Source organism: Oncorhynchus keta, chromosome 14 (assembly GCF_023373465.1).
Source record: "Oncorhynchus keta strain PuntledgeMale-10-30-2019 chromosome 14, Oket_V2, whole genome shotgun sequence".
Classification (NCBI taxonomy): domain Eukaryota; kingdom Metazoa; phylum Chordata; class Actinopteri; order Salmoniformes; family Salmonidae; genus Oncorhynchus; species Oncorhynchus keta.
The window spans coordinates 19,342,493-19,360,773 of record NC_068434.1 but is presented as its reverse complement, the minus strand read 5'-3'; the positions used below and the strand labels follow the sequence as shown (position 1 = coordinate 19,360,773).

Below are 18,281 nucleotides of genomic sequence, written 5' to 3'. Positions count from 1 at the left end.
AGTAAGCATTTGTAGTAAGGTAGTAAGGTCTACCTACACCTGTTGTATTCAGATGTATGTGACAAATTAAATTGTTTTGATTTGATACATTGAAAGAATACAAACAAAACCTAAGATGGAAGAAACGGAAGCATTTTGAAAACACTCTAAAAGAGAATGAAGACTTCATTGATGGAAACCCGTTCTGGGAGAAATGGAATGATCTACATGAAAAAAGGATAAATAAACGGCAACATTTGGATAGATCACTTTGAAAGTCTATGGAATAATACCATCAGAAGACATTACTTTAAACCCCAAATACAAAACCTGGAAAGGCAGCATCAGGAATTAAATGCTTAAACACATTACTCCTGAGTTGCAGGAAACCTTATTAAATGATTCAACCTGGTTTTGAAGTGTGGCTGCTTCCCTGATATTTGGAACCAGGGACTCATAACCCCCATACATAACAATTTGACAAATTAGACCCTAATAACTATAGGAGAATATGTTTCACAAGTAACATAGGGAAACTGTTCTGCTGTATTCTGAATACAGACCTTGCTCACAGCAACAAAAAAAAGTATTTCTACCCAAACTCAGAACAGACCACATACAAACATTACACACTAATAAACCAACAAGTACATCAGAAATGCAGAGGAAAAATATTTGCACATTTGTTGATTTTAAGAATGCTTTTGATTCAATATGGAATTATGGATTATATTACAAAACCCTCCAAAGCGGCATTGGGGGTAAAGTATACATCATAAAATGTAGTTACTGAAACACATGTAGCATTAAACTGAACAATAAAATAACATTTTTTTGCTCAAGGGCGAGGGTTGGGACAATGGTGCAGTTTAAGTCCAACCCTGTTCAACGTCTACATCAATGAACTAGCAGTGTTGTTGGACCGATCTGCAGCCCCTGGACTCACCCTCAAGGATGAGGAGGTCAAATTCCTGCTCTACACAGGTGACATTGTCCTACTGTCACTAACAGAGCAAGGTCTACAGGAACAACTTAACATTCTTTGAGAATACAGCATCAGTGGGGCAATCAACAATAACTTTCAGAAAACCAAAGTTCTGATTTTCCAGAAGAAGGCCAGGAATCAGAGCAGCAGACACTCATTCAAATGTAGTCCCAGGTACAACTAACAGGGACAAAAAAATCAGTGCCTGTGGTGTATTTGGTCTGGCAGTGAATGCACTAAAAGAAAAACCCTGTGAAGTATTTTAGTCCATAAAATTACAATTCTCTAAAATAAATATTCCTATCCAAATCTGGGGCAAAATATTCAGTAGTGTAATTTCACCAATTCCAGTATATGGAAGCACGGTTTGGGGTCCAACCTGTAATTACGATTATAGGCATTGGTAAAAACCCAATAGAAAATCGACACACAGAATTCTGCAGAATGATCCTAAATATCCAAAAGAGATTTACAAATAATCAATGCAGAGTGGAACTTGAATGATTCTCTTTAATTGTAAATATAAAGAAAAGGACACTAACATTTTGAAATTAACAGCCTTACTTGAAAAGCCTCACTTGAAAAGTGTCCCCTATGTCAGCTGTTAAAAAAACCTATAACCCTATAATTTAAACACACAAGGAAATCAATCAAATTGTTACATAAATGAAAACCTATTTGACAAATTGGGAAAATGAAACAAAAACACTGAATAAACTAAATTTGGCCCTCAAAAGAACATACAAATTGGCAGAATATCTCTACTCTCAGAGATACAAAACAGAGACGGATCCTGACCAAATACAGGCTCAGTGACCACAAATTGGCTATAGAAAAAGGGACAGACAAAAACACATGGCTACTCAAAGAGGAGTGTCTATGTGGTCACTGCACGACAGGGGAGGTAGAGACACTTTTTGATCTACTGTGTGAAATATTCCTAAATAAGAGAAGATTTTTTCTAGAAAATATCTCAATCAATTCCCAAATTCTGTGCATTTACTAATGACATAATGCAGGAATTATTCTGGGTGAGGGAGAACCACAAATATTACTGCCAGATATGTATATGGTTGCCATAGTCTGAGGGACATCCCATGACCATTAATTCCCTGAAGAGTTACATTGTATATACAGTAATTTACAAGTAATACAGTGTAACTATCATCCATGTACAATTGTATTTCATTGCAATAAAACAATTTGAGAGGGGGGATGGGAAGAGAGCTCGAGATGGGAGGGGGGGACTAGAGAGAGGGAGCAGTAGAGTAGGTGTACTGTTGAATGCTCACCGTGACTTTGAATGGGGTAGAGGTGGCCGGCTCCATGGAGGGGCTTTTGTCCAGAGCGCTGCCCGGCATGCTGCGCCTGCGACCCACCCTCTCAGGAGGGAGCTCTGGGGAGGGGGAGAGGAATTTGCATATAAGTCATTGCGGCACAATTCAATCAAATTCCAAAAGGTAGACGTTTGCGGTTCTATTATAATCCCAAACAATGTACATATGATCTTCAGAAAGGAGGAACAATCTTAAAATGAAAAAGGTAGACAACCCCTTGGCTCTGGCTTCACCTAAAAGATGAGTTTGAGATGCGCTACACATTGCATTCTACATAAACAAACAGGTAATGAGAGAAAGGTAGAAGCAGAGTTCGCATGGAAAACCGCCATCCCTGACAGACTACGAAATCCATGCTTGTTCTCTCTGTGTCGGTATCTGTTCTAAGTTGATACACCGAGAGATACGCTTCACTCTTATTTCTGCCTCTGTGGGAAAGATAAGGCTCCAACAAGAAGGCGCACCTCTGAGCTCCCTCATTTATCGCCTTAAACTTTCTCACGGAGGAAGGAGAAAACAGACAATCACTGCATTCAATTACATGAGAATATTCTGATAGTGTGTAATACTTAACTTCTGGCTTTTAGAACAATTTCGGCTAATAATGGGTTTTGCTAAGCTAGCTACCATAGCTCATCAACCACAGAAAGGCCAATAGATAATATGAAAGCACATCAACATGACAAGATCACTTCAAACAAGCAGGAAGAGAACGCTGTCAAAATGAGAAAGTGATGCGTAGAGGTCTGGAGACAGTTTACAGTTTGCATTTGGCTGTCTCCAGGAATATCCTCTGGTTGCATCCTCTGCTGGCTAGCTTTCAGAAGGCATCGCCATAAGTCTGCCTTGACTAGCTGACATTTCTTCAAGACTAAAATGTTGGTTCAAATAAATAAATCACATTATTTCGAATTCTTTAAATTCTGAATGAATTGAAGGTACCTGAAATACACGTGTTAAGTATTGTTACCCAAGACTAGGCTAATTTCAACCATTTCTGTCAGTTCTATTCTTTAAATACAAATACTTGTACATGTAAACAGGGACTTCCCTCATTAACATTTGCGGACTAAGTTATGTTTTACCTTATTCTGGAGCGCGTGCTGCTATAGTGACTAGTGAGCTGAGATAAGGGAGCTTTACCTAGCAAAGACTTACAGATGACCTGGAGCCAGTGGGTTTGGCGACCTGTATGCTCTCGTTGGCTGGAGAGCATACAGGTCGCAGTGGTGGGTAGTATATGGGGCTTTGGTGACAAAACGAATGGCACGGTGATAGACTGTATCCAATTTGCTGAGTAGAGTGTTGGAGGCTATTTTGTAAATGACATCGTCAAAGTCAAGAATCAGTAGGATAGTCAGTTTTACGAGGGTATATTTGGCCGCATGAGGGAAGGATGCTTTGTTGCCAAATAGGAAGCATATTCTAGATTTAATTTTGGATTGGAGATGCTTAATGTGAGTCTGGAAGGAGAGTTTACAGTCTAACCAGACACCTAGGTATTTGTAGTTGTCCACATATTCTAAGTTAGAACCGTCCAGCGTAGTGACGGGCGGGCCGGCAGCGATTGGTTAAAGAGCATGCATTTAGTTTTACTTGCATTTAAGAGCAGTTGGAGGCCACGGAAGGAGTGTTGTATGGCATTGAAGCTTGTCTGGAGGTTTGTTAACACAGTGTCCAAAGAAGGGCCAGAGGTACAGTGCCTTGCGAAAGTATTCGGCCCCCTTGAACTTTGCAACCTTTTGCCACATTTCAGGCTTCAAACATAAAGATATAAAACTGTATTTTTTTGTGATGAATCAACAACAAGTGGGACACAATCATGAAGTGAAACGACATTTATTGGATATTTCAAACTTTTTTAACAAATCAAAAACTGAAGAATTGGGCGTGCAAAATTATTTACTTTCAGTGCAGCAAACTCTCTCCAGAAGTTCAGTGAGGATCTCTGAATGATCCAATGTTGACCTAAATGACTAATGATGATAAATACAATCCACCTGTGTGTAATCAAGTCTCCGTCACGCTGGAGAGTTATGTCAGGATGAGCCTGCAGGAAGGGCACCACATGAGGGAGGAGAATGTCTTCCCTGTAATGCATAGCATTGAGATTGCCTGCAACGACAGCAAACTCAGTCCTATGATGCTGTGACACACCGTCCCAGACCATGACGGACCCTCCGCCTGCAAATCCATCCCGCTCAGTACAGGCAGTATCTTAAAGTGTTTAGACTTAGTATAGATACATTTTTATAACCATGTGGTAAAAAGAATGAACCTCAGTATTTTAGTTTTAGCATGCTAGCAGATGCACAATGACTGGAAGTCTATGGGTAATGCTAGTTAGCAATTGCGCTAGTGCTAGTTAGCAACTTCCTTATAACTGTACACAGAGACATAAATATGGTATCAACGAGTTCATCCGACTCTGGGGAAGTAGATAAAGGGCCTCATTGCCAAAATCCCGAAGTATCCCTTTAACACTAACAATCAATAATGTGCTCCGTCTTCAGACATTTTGGGCATTGGATAAACCAAACAATGCAGTTATATCCCAAAGGTTTCAGTGCGAGTGTCACACAACAGCACTGTGATGCAAGAAAGATGACCTTTTCTCTCCAAAGCACAAAAAGTCCATTATCCAAAGTGTTTATATGAATACAAAGGAATTCTGAGTAGAGCACTCAGACTCAAGTTCAAAGATCGTAAACAAGGCAGGAAACAACGCAGGAAGCTTGTAGTTTTTCATCTCCAAATTGGAAAAATGTGTTTTCCCACCACTAATTCGAAGTAAAAGCCAGGGGTAAGCATTATTAGGTTAGGAAAGAGGGGTCCCCTTTCCCCATAGCCTAACCTATACCTGTGTGTAAATTCCTACATGACAAATGAGCCTTTAGTTCAGTCCAGAGCGCAAGCCGAAAGGCACAGATCATCAGACAAACATTACCAGGGCTGTTTACTGTAGGGCTGACCCCAATTCGTCGACTGGTCGATTGTTTTATTTGATAGACTGTTGGTCAAACAATAATCTTTTGTCGAGCAGTAGGAAATATATATGGGGCCGAGACTAATCCATTGCGTAAGCCGCTGGATGGCTGTTCAAGAAGAAGGGGATGTGGTTAAGATGCACATCTCTCTCCAGAATGCACTCTCTCCCATCAATTTGTTTCATAACTTCATTGTGTGAATTGTTTGTGTTTGATTGTTAGTGTCTATCAATTCCCCATTACATACATCACCAGTAGTACATTTACTGTTAATTCCTATCATTTCAAATCTACAATGTTTGTTTGGTTACGTTAATTTCTGTTAATGCATTCAGTACCTCACTGGGGCCAAGCTTCTTCCATCCAGGACCTCTATACCAGGAGGTGTCAGAGAAAGGCCCTAAAAATGGTCAAAGACTCCCCCCACCCTAGTCATAGACTGTTCTCTCAGGCTACCGCACGGCAAGCGGTAGCGGAGTGCCCAGTCTAGGTCCAAAAGGCTTAATAGCTTCTTCCCCCAGGCCATAAGACTCCTGAACAGTTAATCAAAGGTCTACCCAGACCCCTCTGTTACACTTCTGCTACTCTCTGGTTTATTATTTATGTATAGTCATTTTAACTCTACCTACATGTACATATTACCTCAATTACCGAGACTAAAATTTGATTTGAATATATTATTATTACAGTATTTTACCGTTCTTATTGTCAGAGTGGACATGTTGTTTGCAGAACACACAACCTATGCTTGTGAGAAACAAGTTTATTTAATTCCATTGACAAGTTGTCAATTTAGTCAGTGTATCTTGTTTGGAGTGCTCCTGTCAATGTTGAGTAAGGACATGCACCTGATTACGCATAGTAGTAAGCCTATAGGCTCCTTGGCCTGCATGTAAATGTAGGCATATGAATGTGCCCATCTGGGGATCTGATAGTATTTATGATTGGCTTAACGCACCACCACTAATGAGCTGTGTGTCACACCCTGACCATAGTTTGCTTTGTATGTTTCTATGTTTTGTTTGGTCAGGGTGTGATCTGAGTGGGCATTCTATGTTGTGTGTCTAGTTTGTCTGTTTCTGTGTTTGGCCTGATATGGTTCTCAATCAGAGGCAGGTGTTAGTCATTGTCTCTGATTGGGAACCATATTTAGGTAGCCTGTTTGGTGTTGGGGTTTGTGGGTGATTGTTCCTGTCTCTGTCTCAGATAGGGCTGTTTTGGTTTTTCTGCATTTCTTGGTTTAGTTAGTCTATTCATGTATAGTTTCTTTATTAAAGAACCATGAATAATCACCACGCTGCGTTTTGGTCCGCCTCTCCTTCGACACAAGAAAACCGTAACACTGTGGCGCTTCTCAAAGTAATTTTTTCTTAACCTAAAACAGCAAGCAAACAGTCTGTTTTTAGATCCATTGAGAATGACAATAGTTTGTCAATGTATTTTACTAATATTTCCATCTCTCTCCCTTTCGATAACCACTCAGCATGAAAGAGAAATGTCATGCTCTGATCCAGTGGAAACGTCATAAAATTGGCCTACCTGATGAGCTCTTATCCCTTGCACAAATAGCCTACAGCCGTGTCTGTCCCGAGCTCACTGGCACAGGAATCTCTGCGGACTCAAGTTGATACAAATTTTTCAAGTTTGTCGCAGATAGGCTATGCGGTAGCCAATGTGATTTATAGGATATATTCTACCTGCAGGATGCAATGTTTTTATTTGTTGTCTTTATGTAGGCTATTTTGACATAGTTGACAATGGCAATAGAAGTTCGTTTTTGGGTTTGTATCATTTTTATTTGGATAGAAATGTAAATAACCACATGACAATGATTGAGATACGAAGACGTTATTATAAATTATATGAAACTGTTCCATGAAAATGTGCATATGAAAACCATAACTGGCACGCAGATTGGTAGAAATAGTAAGATAAATGGTCATTCCACATGAGAAAGGTTGCCGACTCCTTGTAGCCTATTACTGGCAACTTCAGGAGAGTAACAGCAGAATCTGCAAAGCCAGCAGGAGCGAAAGGAGGATGGTCAGGAGGATGGTCAGGTTAAGGCTTTTTTTATACTGGTTATCTTGATCTCTGGCTCCCTCTGGAGTCATGCATTTCTTATTTCATCAAACAGTGTGCTTAAAGCATCAGACAAGCTCAATACAAAGTTTATTTTATAAAAATAAAATAAACACGTTAAAATATTTTTTTCTCTCCCTAGGTCAACCAATATTCCTTTTTTTTGTCAGGGACAGACCTTGTTTACTGTGGTAGCCTACTTGTTCACTACTATACATCACACTTTCTCCTGGGATATTTAGGTTAGACAAAACTCAGTGAAGTGACAAACAACAATCCTGAGGGATTCATCTTTTGGTGGAGGACTGTCCCAGAGGATAAAACAGTAGTTGGTTATCCCTGTTTGCAGCTCTGGTCCTACTCCTGGAGTGAATGTGCTGTCTGTGCAGACGGGTCTGACCCAGTAGTCTGTAGTAATTAGGACTTCCTCCCCAAACCTTTCCTCATTGTGCCCGACATTTCAACCTCCGATATACTAACAGTCTGCCAAAAACCTATTCAGACTATTATGAATATTCAGTCATCACTGTTGTACTGAGCTGAGCAGTTTCTGATGTCATGTGCTAGACTAGAGAACAGCACTGCATCTACATGTCAGGATAAACAATCTTGGGGAGGGGGACAATTCCTGTGAGGGGTTGAGTTCTACTTCTGAGGGGGCAGGTCAGGGGTCATGCTTGTGGCCTCTCCGGCAGCGTGCCGGTGTCAACTCACAACCCCAAAAATAAATAATTTTTTAAGAATATTATTTTTTAGAGATACCAGTGCTGAGAGTTTGTCATTGAAGAGCAGTATAGAGGTACAACCCTGGTGATAGGCTATATTATGATGCAATGTTATTTTTTTAGACGTTGACAGCATGTGACCCTACACCCCCAAAGCCTTGACCGGGGAGCATGTGCCGTCAGCCCAGCAACAGTGCTGCTACTGTTACACTCCCAGTCACGTCCCCCTCACATGTCACCCTTGGAAAAACAGCCTGTCACACACCCCTCTGAGCCCCTCACATGTCACCCTGGAAACAACAGCCAGTCGCACGGCCGGGAGTTTGTCCTGGCAACCTGAACATACTAGGAAAAACAAAAAACTACTTATACTAGTTCGGGATGTCAAACATACGGCCCGGCCCGCTGGCCCAATCTGGCCCAAACTACTAAAATGACTGTGTCTTTCACAAATCATGCTAAGAGCAAGCTAAGAGGCTGGGGAATGCGTTAGGGCCTTGACACCAGTAGCACAATTTTGGCGCAAAAATGAAAACATGAAGCGGACTAAACTCTTTGGTTCTTTGAAAACCTGCAGTATGTAAAATATTGTGTGCTATAGCTTGGAAAATAAATAAACGCGACTCTGGATGACAACATAAGGATGTTTGTTTCGAACATTAGGGCGGTTTTCCTAAAGAAGTTAAATCCACTTTCTGTTTTGTTTCCTTGCCATGATACTAACAAGTATCACAATAATGGTATCGTCCCAGCCCAAGCATGTGTTAGGGTGGCCTAGTGGTTAGAGTGTTGGACTAGTAACAGAAAGGTAGCAAGTTCAAATCCCGGAGCTGACAAGGTACAAATCTGTCGTTCTGCCCCTGAACAGGCAGTTAACCCACTGTTCCTAGGCCGTCATTGAAAATAAGAATTTGTTCTTAACTGACTTGCCTAGTTAAATAAAGCTAAAATAAAAAATAAATATGTCCCATCAGAATTCCCAGATGAAGATAAATGTGTAATATTATGGTATGTTACAGTATGATGTACCTGAGACTGCTGCTTGAGCAAGCCCAGTGGAACAGACATGATAACATTACTACAGGAATGCTAAGGTATGACTGCGTGGCGTTGTGGGGATCCCTCACTGCACAACTGTACATGGACTAGGTTCAAAAACAAGAACTCAAGTTGGATCACCCTTCGAGGAAGCAGTAGGATTAAAAGCAACAGAGGCAGTGCAGTCAGATAGACTGCCGACCTCTCTTTGAACTAGAGGTCGACCAATTATGATTTTTCAACGCCGATTGTTGGAGGACCAAAAAGAGCCAATACTGATTAATCGGACGATGTATATATATATAGTTGTAATAATGACAATTACAACAATACTGAATGAACACTTATTTTAATATAATACATATATAAAATCAATTTAGTTTCAAATAAATAATGAAACATGTTCAATTTGGTTTAAATAATGCAAAAACACAGTTTTGGAGAAGAAAGTAAAAGTGCAATATGTGCCATGTAAAAAAGCTAACGTTTAAGTTCCTTGCTCAGAGCATGAGAACATATGAGAGCTGGTGGTTCCTTTTAACATGAGTCTTAAACTTCTTAACTGGGAATATTGAAGGTTGTAGTTATTATAGGCTATTTATAGACTATTTCTCTCTATACCACTTGTATTTCATATACCCTTGACTATTGGATGTTCTTATAGGCACCATAGTATTGCCAGCCTAATCTCGGGAGTTGATAGGCTTGAAGTCATAAATAGCACAATGCTCGAAGCACAGCAAAGAGCTGCTGGCAAACGCAATATAGTGCTGTTTGAATGAATGCTTACGAGCCTGCTGCTGCCTACCACCACTCAGTCAGACTGCTCTATTAATAAGGTCAAATCCGTAAACTATCATTTCAAAAACATAACGTTTATTCTTTCAGTGAGAAATGGAACCGTTCCGTATTTTATCTAACGGGTGACATCTTTAAGTCTAAATATTGATGTTACATTGAAGAATGTTCAATGTTATGTCAGAATTATGTAAAATGCTGGCAAATTAATTAGTTTTGATAGGAAGAAATGGTCTTCACACAGTTCGCAACGAGCCAGGCCGCCCAAACTGCTGCATATACCCTGACTCTGCTTGCACAGAATGCAAGAGAAGTGACAAAATGTCAATAGTTAAAATACATTTGTGATAGCAGGCAATATTGACTAAATATGCTTGTTTAAAATAATATACTTGTGTATCGATATTAAGAAAGGCATTGATGTTTATGGTTAGGTACATTGGTGCAACGACAGGGCTTTTTTTGCGAATGCTCTTGTTAAATCATCACCCGTTTGGCGAAGTAGGCTGTGATTTGATGATAAATTAACAGGAACCACATTGATTATAAGACAAGCTAGATAAACTAGTAATATCCTCAACCATGTGTCGTTAACTAGTGATTATGTTAAGATTTATTGTTTTTATAAGGTTAATGCTAGCTAGCACCTTACTTTGGCTCCTTGCTGCACACTCGTAACAGGTGGTCAGCCTGCCACGCAGTCTCCTCGTGGAGTGCGATGTAATCGGCCATAATCGGTGTCCAAAAATGACGATTACCGATTGTTATGAAAACTTGAAAATCGGCCCTAATTAAATCGGCCATGCCGGTCGACCTCTACTTTGAACCATGCTCTGCCCAGGAGTAGCTAGACATTGTCTGCCCCCACACAATGACTGATGATACTATTACTGCCCCTGCTGCATTATGCTATGCCCTGGGCCCATATTCAAAGTATCTCAGTAGGAGTGCTGATCTAGGATCAGTTCCCCCACAGTTCATATAATCCTATTCATTATGATCCAATCTGTTCCTAGATAAGCACTGCTTCTCTGAGATGCTTTGTGAGTACTGGCCATGATCTCCTCCCAGGGGCCCATCCACACAAGTAATCCTGTCCTGTCCAAAACAACCCCAGAGTGTTGATGAACAAATACATGCTCCATCGTTGGCAGGGAGGCAATATGTTTGTAGAAGCCTTTTGGGGAGGGGGGGGTGTATGTGCGTGCGCGCACTGGGACCCACTTCCTCCCCATAAAGGCATTATTTCAACCACACAAAACTGTGCAGATTAAAAGCTCCCGAATACCACTCCAGACTGAGGAATTTCGACAACTAAATATGCTACACTCACTCATTCAGAAGATAAACTGATATAAATCATGTAGTCTTCTTTGAACACAGTGATTACATAATGTATATAAGGAAAGAAACAGCTGATCAACATGTAATCTCTAGAAAAATGTAATTAATTTGTTAAAAGAGACAACTGGACAGAATTGACAGAATAGAGAAAATTCAAAAAATTCAACTAGATTCAGCTGTGGGATGATTTGTTCTTGAGTGGATGGTCAGGGGTCCGGAACATAACTACAATTATAAACTGGGTGGTTCAAGCCCTGAATTCTGATGGGCTGAAAGCCACGGTATATCACAACGTATACCACAGGTATGATAAAACATTTTGTTTTACTGCTATAATTACGATGGTAACCAGTTTATAATAGCAATAAGGCCCTTCAGGGGTTTGTGATATATCACCAATATACCACGGCTAAGGGATGTGTCCAGGCACACCACATTGCGCCTAAGAACTGCCCTTAGCTGTGGTATATTGGCCATATACCACATCTCCTCGGGGCTTTGGTCAAAATTTGACCAAAACATAATTACAACTTTAGGGGGTGAGTGGTGCAAACAAAAGTAGCAGTATCATATAAGTTCAGTTATTCAAAGCAATATTACTTGTGTTTGTTATGCAGTCTGGCTCCATCAATAGATACAAGACATTCCCTCTCCTCCTACTGCACATGGCCCTGAGGGTCACGCATTATCATCCCCCACAACCACTTTTCCACTGTGGTGAATATTCTATTAGTCCTGGCGCAATAGGAGACAGTAAGCTAAGCATAGTAAAGGGATGCACACCATTTGTGTGGCTGTTAACCTGTATATCACCTCAGTATGTGTAAGCATTGAAAATGGATCCACAGAACTGTGGATGTCTCTAAGCAGGTTTCCATCCAACCTTTTTATGCGAGTAAAGTACGCCAGATAAAATAATGTAACGACGGGCCTGATGGAAACAGCAAATTTGTCCGTAAACTTTCCAAACGTCTACAAAATAAATACGCTAGACAAGGTGGGATATTTTTTGTGTCAGTAAAATCTATTAGACAGTGGTGGGTGATAGGAATCAAATTAAGCTGGTAATGTTTCGGTATATCTATTCTGTGGTGCCTCTAGTCATGGCCCCAAATGTTTTCATGCAGCGCCCTCCTTTGGAGAAGGGGAGAAGTGCTGTTGAACTAGGGTGGATTATCAAAGGCTCATCCAGGCTCTGAAGTGTGCACTCCCTTAGTCTGCGATTACTTACACCAATCCAATGTTATTCAATCCAGGAGTGGAGTGCGCAAGTATACACTTTGGGTAGGGATTCGGAACACAGCCCATGTATCTCTTTCCCTACTACTGATGAGGTCGTGTTTCATGATGTTATTAGAAAATTGCTTTCAATTTGCTAACAACATCATCCACGGAAAACCTTCAAAAACATCCCTCCAGAGACTAGGCTATCACAGGAGGTTGGTGGCACCTTAATTGGGGAGGACAGGCTTGTGGTAATGGCTGGGGTGGAATAAGTGGAATGGTATCAAATACATGAAACACATTGGTTGATGCCATTCCATTTGCTCCATTCCAGCCATTATTATGAGCCGTCCTCCCCTCAGCAGCTTCCACTGTAGGCAATATAAAACAAAGTGACTAAAAACATCTCTTTCCGTATTTTTCCATCAATGACAAAACACAAGGTTTCAATTAATTAAAAAGCTGTAACACAGCCTACAGTAGTATCTTTGAACAGCCGCAGTCTTCAGCACAGTGGTAACTACACAGGACATCAGCTTGCTTCATTGCACATGCAGAGAACAGAGGAGAAACCGCCTGTGTGTTGAGAGCGGCAGAAGCTATTGTGTACATTTGACAGATCCCAATGAATTATAGGATGACGTTGAAGACACTGTCTGTTTTATCTCTGGACCACAGTGGCCTGGACATGAATACATTTAGAGACAGGCGAGAAAATTGGCACCACCGTACAAGCATGTATGTGCCAGCATAACAAAAACAGATACATTATCTATGCAAGAACATGCATTTTGTGAATGTAAATAATGAGTTGATTTGTGATGTGAATCATAACGGCATTGTCATTGCTAATGTTCTCTGCATCTGCCTTTTAACATGATAAACCTTTATCAGCTCAGTTTGATTTGAATGGCTTCAATAGGCTTCATTCATCTGAGACAAGATGACAAGAATTAACACACACACACACACATCTCAGTGTGAGCAAAACAGGATTATAAACTCAGCAAAAAATAGAAACTTCCCTTTTTTAGGACCCTGTCTGTCAAAGATCATTCGTAAAAATCAAAATAACTTCACAAATCTTCATTGTAAAGGGTTTAAACACTGTTTCCCATGCTTGTTCAATGAACCATAAACAATTAATGAACATGCACCTGTTGAACGGTCGTTAAGACACTAACAGCTTACAGACGGTAGGCAATTAAGGTCACAGTTATGAAAACTTAGGACACTAAAAGAGGCCTTTCTACCGACTCTGAAAAACACCAAAAGAAAGATGCCCAGGGTTCCTGCTCATCTGCGTAAACGTGCCTTAGGCATGCTGCAAGGAGGCATGAGGACTGCAGATGTGGCCAGGGCAATAAATGACAAGGCCGGTACTGTGAGATGCCTAAGACAGAGCTACAGGGAGACAGGACGGACAGCTGATCATCCTCGCAGTGGCAGACCACGTGTAACAACACCTGCACAGGATCGGTACATACGAACTTCACACCTGCGGGACAGGTACAGGATGGCATCAACAACTGCCCGAATTACACCAGCAAAGCACAATTCCTCCATCAGTGCTCAGACTGTCCGCAATAGGCTGAGAGAGGCTGGGCTGAGGGCTTGTAGGCTGTTGTAAGGCAGGTCCTCACCGGCAACAATGTCGCCTATGGACACAAACCCACTGTTGCTGGACCAGACAGGACTGGCAAAAAGTGCTCTTCACTGACGAGTCGCGGTTTTGTCTCACCAGAGGTGGTGGTCGGATTCGTGTTTATCGTCGAAGGAATGAGCGTTACACCGAGGCCTGTACTCTGGAGCGGGATCGATTTGGAGGTGGAGGGTCTGTCATTGTTTGGGGCGGTGTGTCACAGCATCATTGGACTAAGCTTGTTGTCATTGCAGGCAATCTCAACGCTGTGCGTTACAGGGAAGACAACCTCCTCCCTCATGTGGTACCCTTCCTGCAGGCTCATCCTGACATGACCCTCCAGCATGACAATACCACCAGTCATACTGCTCGTTCTGTGCGTGATTTCCTGCAAGACAGGAATGTTTGTGTTCTGCCAAGGCCAGCGAAGAGCCCGGATCTCAATCCCATTGAGCACGTCTGGGACCTGTTGGATCGGAGGTTGAGGGCTTGGGCCATTCCCCCCAGAAATGTCCGGGAACTTGCCGGTGCCTTGGTGGAAGAGTGGGGTATCTCACAGCAAGAACTGGTAAATCTGGTGCAGTCCATGAGGAGGAGATGCACTGCAGTGCTTAATGTGGCTGGTGGCCACACCAGATACTGACTGTTACTTTTGATTTTGACCCTGCCTTTGTCCACAAACACATTATTTCATTTCTGTTAGTCAAATGTCTGTGGAACTTGTTCAGTTTATGTCTCAGTTGTTGAATCTTATGTTCATACAAATATTTACACTTGTTAAGTTTGCTGAAAATAAACGCAGTTGACAGTGAGAGGGCGTTTCTTTTTTTGCTGAGTTTACAAACCAAGGAATGTAGTCTAATTAAAAAAGTAACTTATTGTTGATGTAGAAAAGGCCCATGGAGTTGGTGGAATAATCCTTTAATTCATTGCCATTTACTCAGCTGGGCCAGGGGCGCTTTAATTAGGTCAGGTGGAAATGTCCGACAGATCTCAACTCCATAAAAGGAGGAAATTGCCATCGCCTGATCTCGCTGCTTTCTCTTCCTTAACTCCATCTCATCCAGAAGTTCTGTGCGTCCATGAATCCACACTACTCAGTAAATATACCACTTTATGGTTAAAGGAATTCCTGCCTCAGTCTCATCCATTCCTCTGTCACCTGACACGTAACCACCTGTTCACCTTCACTGTCAGTCATCCTACCTGTCCAGCTACCCACACAGATTCCACTAATCTTTCAGTTGAAGTAAAACATAAGAAATAGGATGACTGATTAATTCTTCACTCAACATTTATCCTAATGAATGTGAGGCTTCAAACTACTGCTAAGAGTATCATGACAGAAAAGGGTTCTGAAGAAATAATCTAAAAAGAGAAACCCCTCTTTCTCCAATCTGACAAAGTCATTCAACATACCTGCAGAAATTATACATTTAATAAAAAAGAAACATACTTAGAACACACAGTGGTAACTGAAATATGTCAGCTATGCAGTCAGACTTTACATACAGCAATCCTTTCATTATTCGTCCAACAATCCCACCAGCCAGCAAGCAGAGATCTCTGTGCAATATTCATGTACACTGACAGCTTAGTCCCTTGAGCCTGCAACCTCAGGGCACAGTGTGGATTGGGGATTAAGCTAAGCATAGTAAAGGGATGGACACCATTTGTGTGGCTGTTAACCTGTATATCACCTCAGTATGTGTAAGCATTGAAAATGGATCCACAGAACTGTGGATAATAATAATAATAATAATATATGCCATTTAGCAGACGCTTTTATCCAAAGCGACTTACAGTCATGTGTGCATACATTCTACGTATGGGTGGTCCCGGGAATCGAACCCACTACCCTGGCGTTACAAGCGCCATGCTCTACCAACTGAGCTACAGAAGGACATCTCTAAGCAGGGTTCCATCCAACCTTTTTATGCGAGTAAAGTACATGTCGGATAAAAGAATGTAACGACGGACCTGATGGAAACAGCAAATTGGTCGGTAAACTTTCCAAACGTCAACAAAATAAATAAGCTAGACAAAGTGGGATCTTTTTGTGTTGGTAAAATGTATTATGCAAGAAAGTGCAGTGGAAATGGCTTTATGCATAAATATTGCTACAATAACCATCATATCAAAGTAAACTTGGAGTCATGTGATGACATGTTGTGTGGTCCTCCCACTACACTGGTTGGGAAAGCATGCAGTTAATTAGGCTACAGATTAATGATGATGAACTTCACAGGGTGGTGAAACTGCACGGTGATGAGTTTGATGCTCCTTTCCAATAAATATTGAGGGTCTTATTCTGGTGACATGATAATCAATGCTTGGCTGCTGTTTGACAAATAAAAAATAATCTTGCTCATTTTGTCCATAATTAATCTCATCATGTAGGCTAGCCTACTCGCACTTTATCTGTTGGCTAGAGGGCACGTTTTAAAACCAGAGTGAGCACATTCACTATATAAACACACATTTCTTCCTGACAAAACCATCAGTAGAGAATTTGACCGCAAAAGTTATTTTGATGTTCAGCACGCACAGCCTTTTATCCGTAACAAGTCAATTTAATGGAAAGCGGTGAGGAAATGCACAATTGTTTTTTATGCAGATTTTAGAATATTCACATGAAAACCTGTCGCCAATTGGATGGAAACCTAGCTAATATGCTAGATTTAGAGATTAAGTCAATAATCTCAGTGGGTCACGGTATTGTGATTACCAGACGAGTGACGTGGCCGACTGATCCCGATTCAGGGCTTTCACACAACAGCATGCCAACATACAAAGCCCTGCCAGCGGTATTCTAAAGGTTTTATGAACACCTCTGCACAGGACGTCTATTGAGTCATGCAAGGGCAGAGATTATTGTGTGGAATGGGGATTAAGCTAAACATAGTAAAGGGATGGACACAATTTGTGCGGCTGGTAACCTGTATATCACCTCAGTATGTGTAAGCATTGAAAATGGATCCACAGGATTTTGGAGGCATCGAAGCAGATTTCTATCCAACCTTTTTATTTGAGTAAAGAACATGTCGGTATAAAAAATAAAAGTCACGAAAGGCCTGATGGAAATGGCAAATGTCAGTCAACTTTTCAGATGTCGACAAAATTAAATACGCTAGACAAGGTGGGATCTTTTTGTGTCAGTAAAATGAATTACCCAAGAAATGGTGGTGGAAACACATTTATGCGCAAATATTGATATAATAATCATCCTATTGCACACACAATAACCATCATATCGCACATGCACATCCTTTCATCTGCAACAACTCCATTTAATGAAAATCGGTCGCCAATTGGATGGAAACCGAGCTAATATGCTAGATTTAGAGATTAAGTCAGTAATCTCAGTGGGTCACGGTATTGTGGTTACCAGACGAGCGACATGGCCAACTGATCCCGATTCAGGGCTTTCACACAACAGGAGGCCAACATACAAAGCCCTGCCAGCGGTATTCTAAAAGGTGTTCTGTACAGTGCTTCACTTGCATTATATAATGCAGGTTTTATGAACACCTCTGCACAGGACATCTACTGAGTCATGCAAGGGCAGAGATCACTGTTATTATGAAGATTCTCTGTGAAACAAAGACTTCATGTCATGAGAGAGGAGAGCATGTATCTTGAACATCCTCTTAGGCCCTATGACAATCACTAAGAGCAGGTCAGAACTTGCCCAAGAAAAAACACTTTCATTTCCTGTTTCCAGCATAATCTGATGATGAACACAATCCATGTTTCCAATCCATGGGACAAGCTATGTTCATGCAGTCTCCAATTAATACAGTCGTAAAATAGATTTAACTCTCTCTTATAGCAACATTGAGACAGACAGTGATTTTCCGGATTGGAAACACTGAATAACTTCGAGACAATTTTCTCTGAATTAGCCCTACTGTCTCAAAGTACAATTACATTGTGCTGAGTATGTTGATGGTTTTGTTGTTGCTACAAAGTGCCTAATTCTAATTAGGCTGCAGACTTCACCAAAACAGAGGAGAAACAATAACAATCATGTCTGTGCATTTTCTTTACATCAATCAATGTTTTTATTAAACATTTCTTTTTTAAACTGAACAAAAAGTTTGATTGCCTAAGAGTATTTAATCATTTCCCCCTCAATCC

General features: G+C 41.0%; 1 protein-coding gene across 19 annotated transcripts in view; it reads right to left on the bottom strand.

The window, feature by feature from the left end:
* Positions 1 to 18,281, bottom strand: part of dab2ipa (DAB2 interacting protein a) — a 116,173-nt gene that overhangs the window by 79,896 nt on the left and 17,996 nt on the right. For all 19 annotated transcript variants that reach the window (XR_008063797.1, XR_008063802.1, XR_008063807.1 and 16 more), the window contains one exon: positions 2,257 to 2,360. Coding sequence is in view for 5 of the 19 variants with exons in the window: in XM_052461226.1 (XP_052317186.1) it covers positions 2,257 to 2,360 (104 nt within the window). In the remaining 14 variants the exon portion in view is untranslated. The remainder of the gene's footprint in view (positions 1 to 2,256; positions 2,361 to 18,281) is intronic.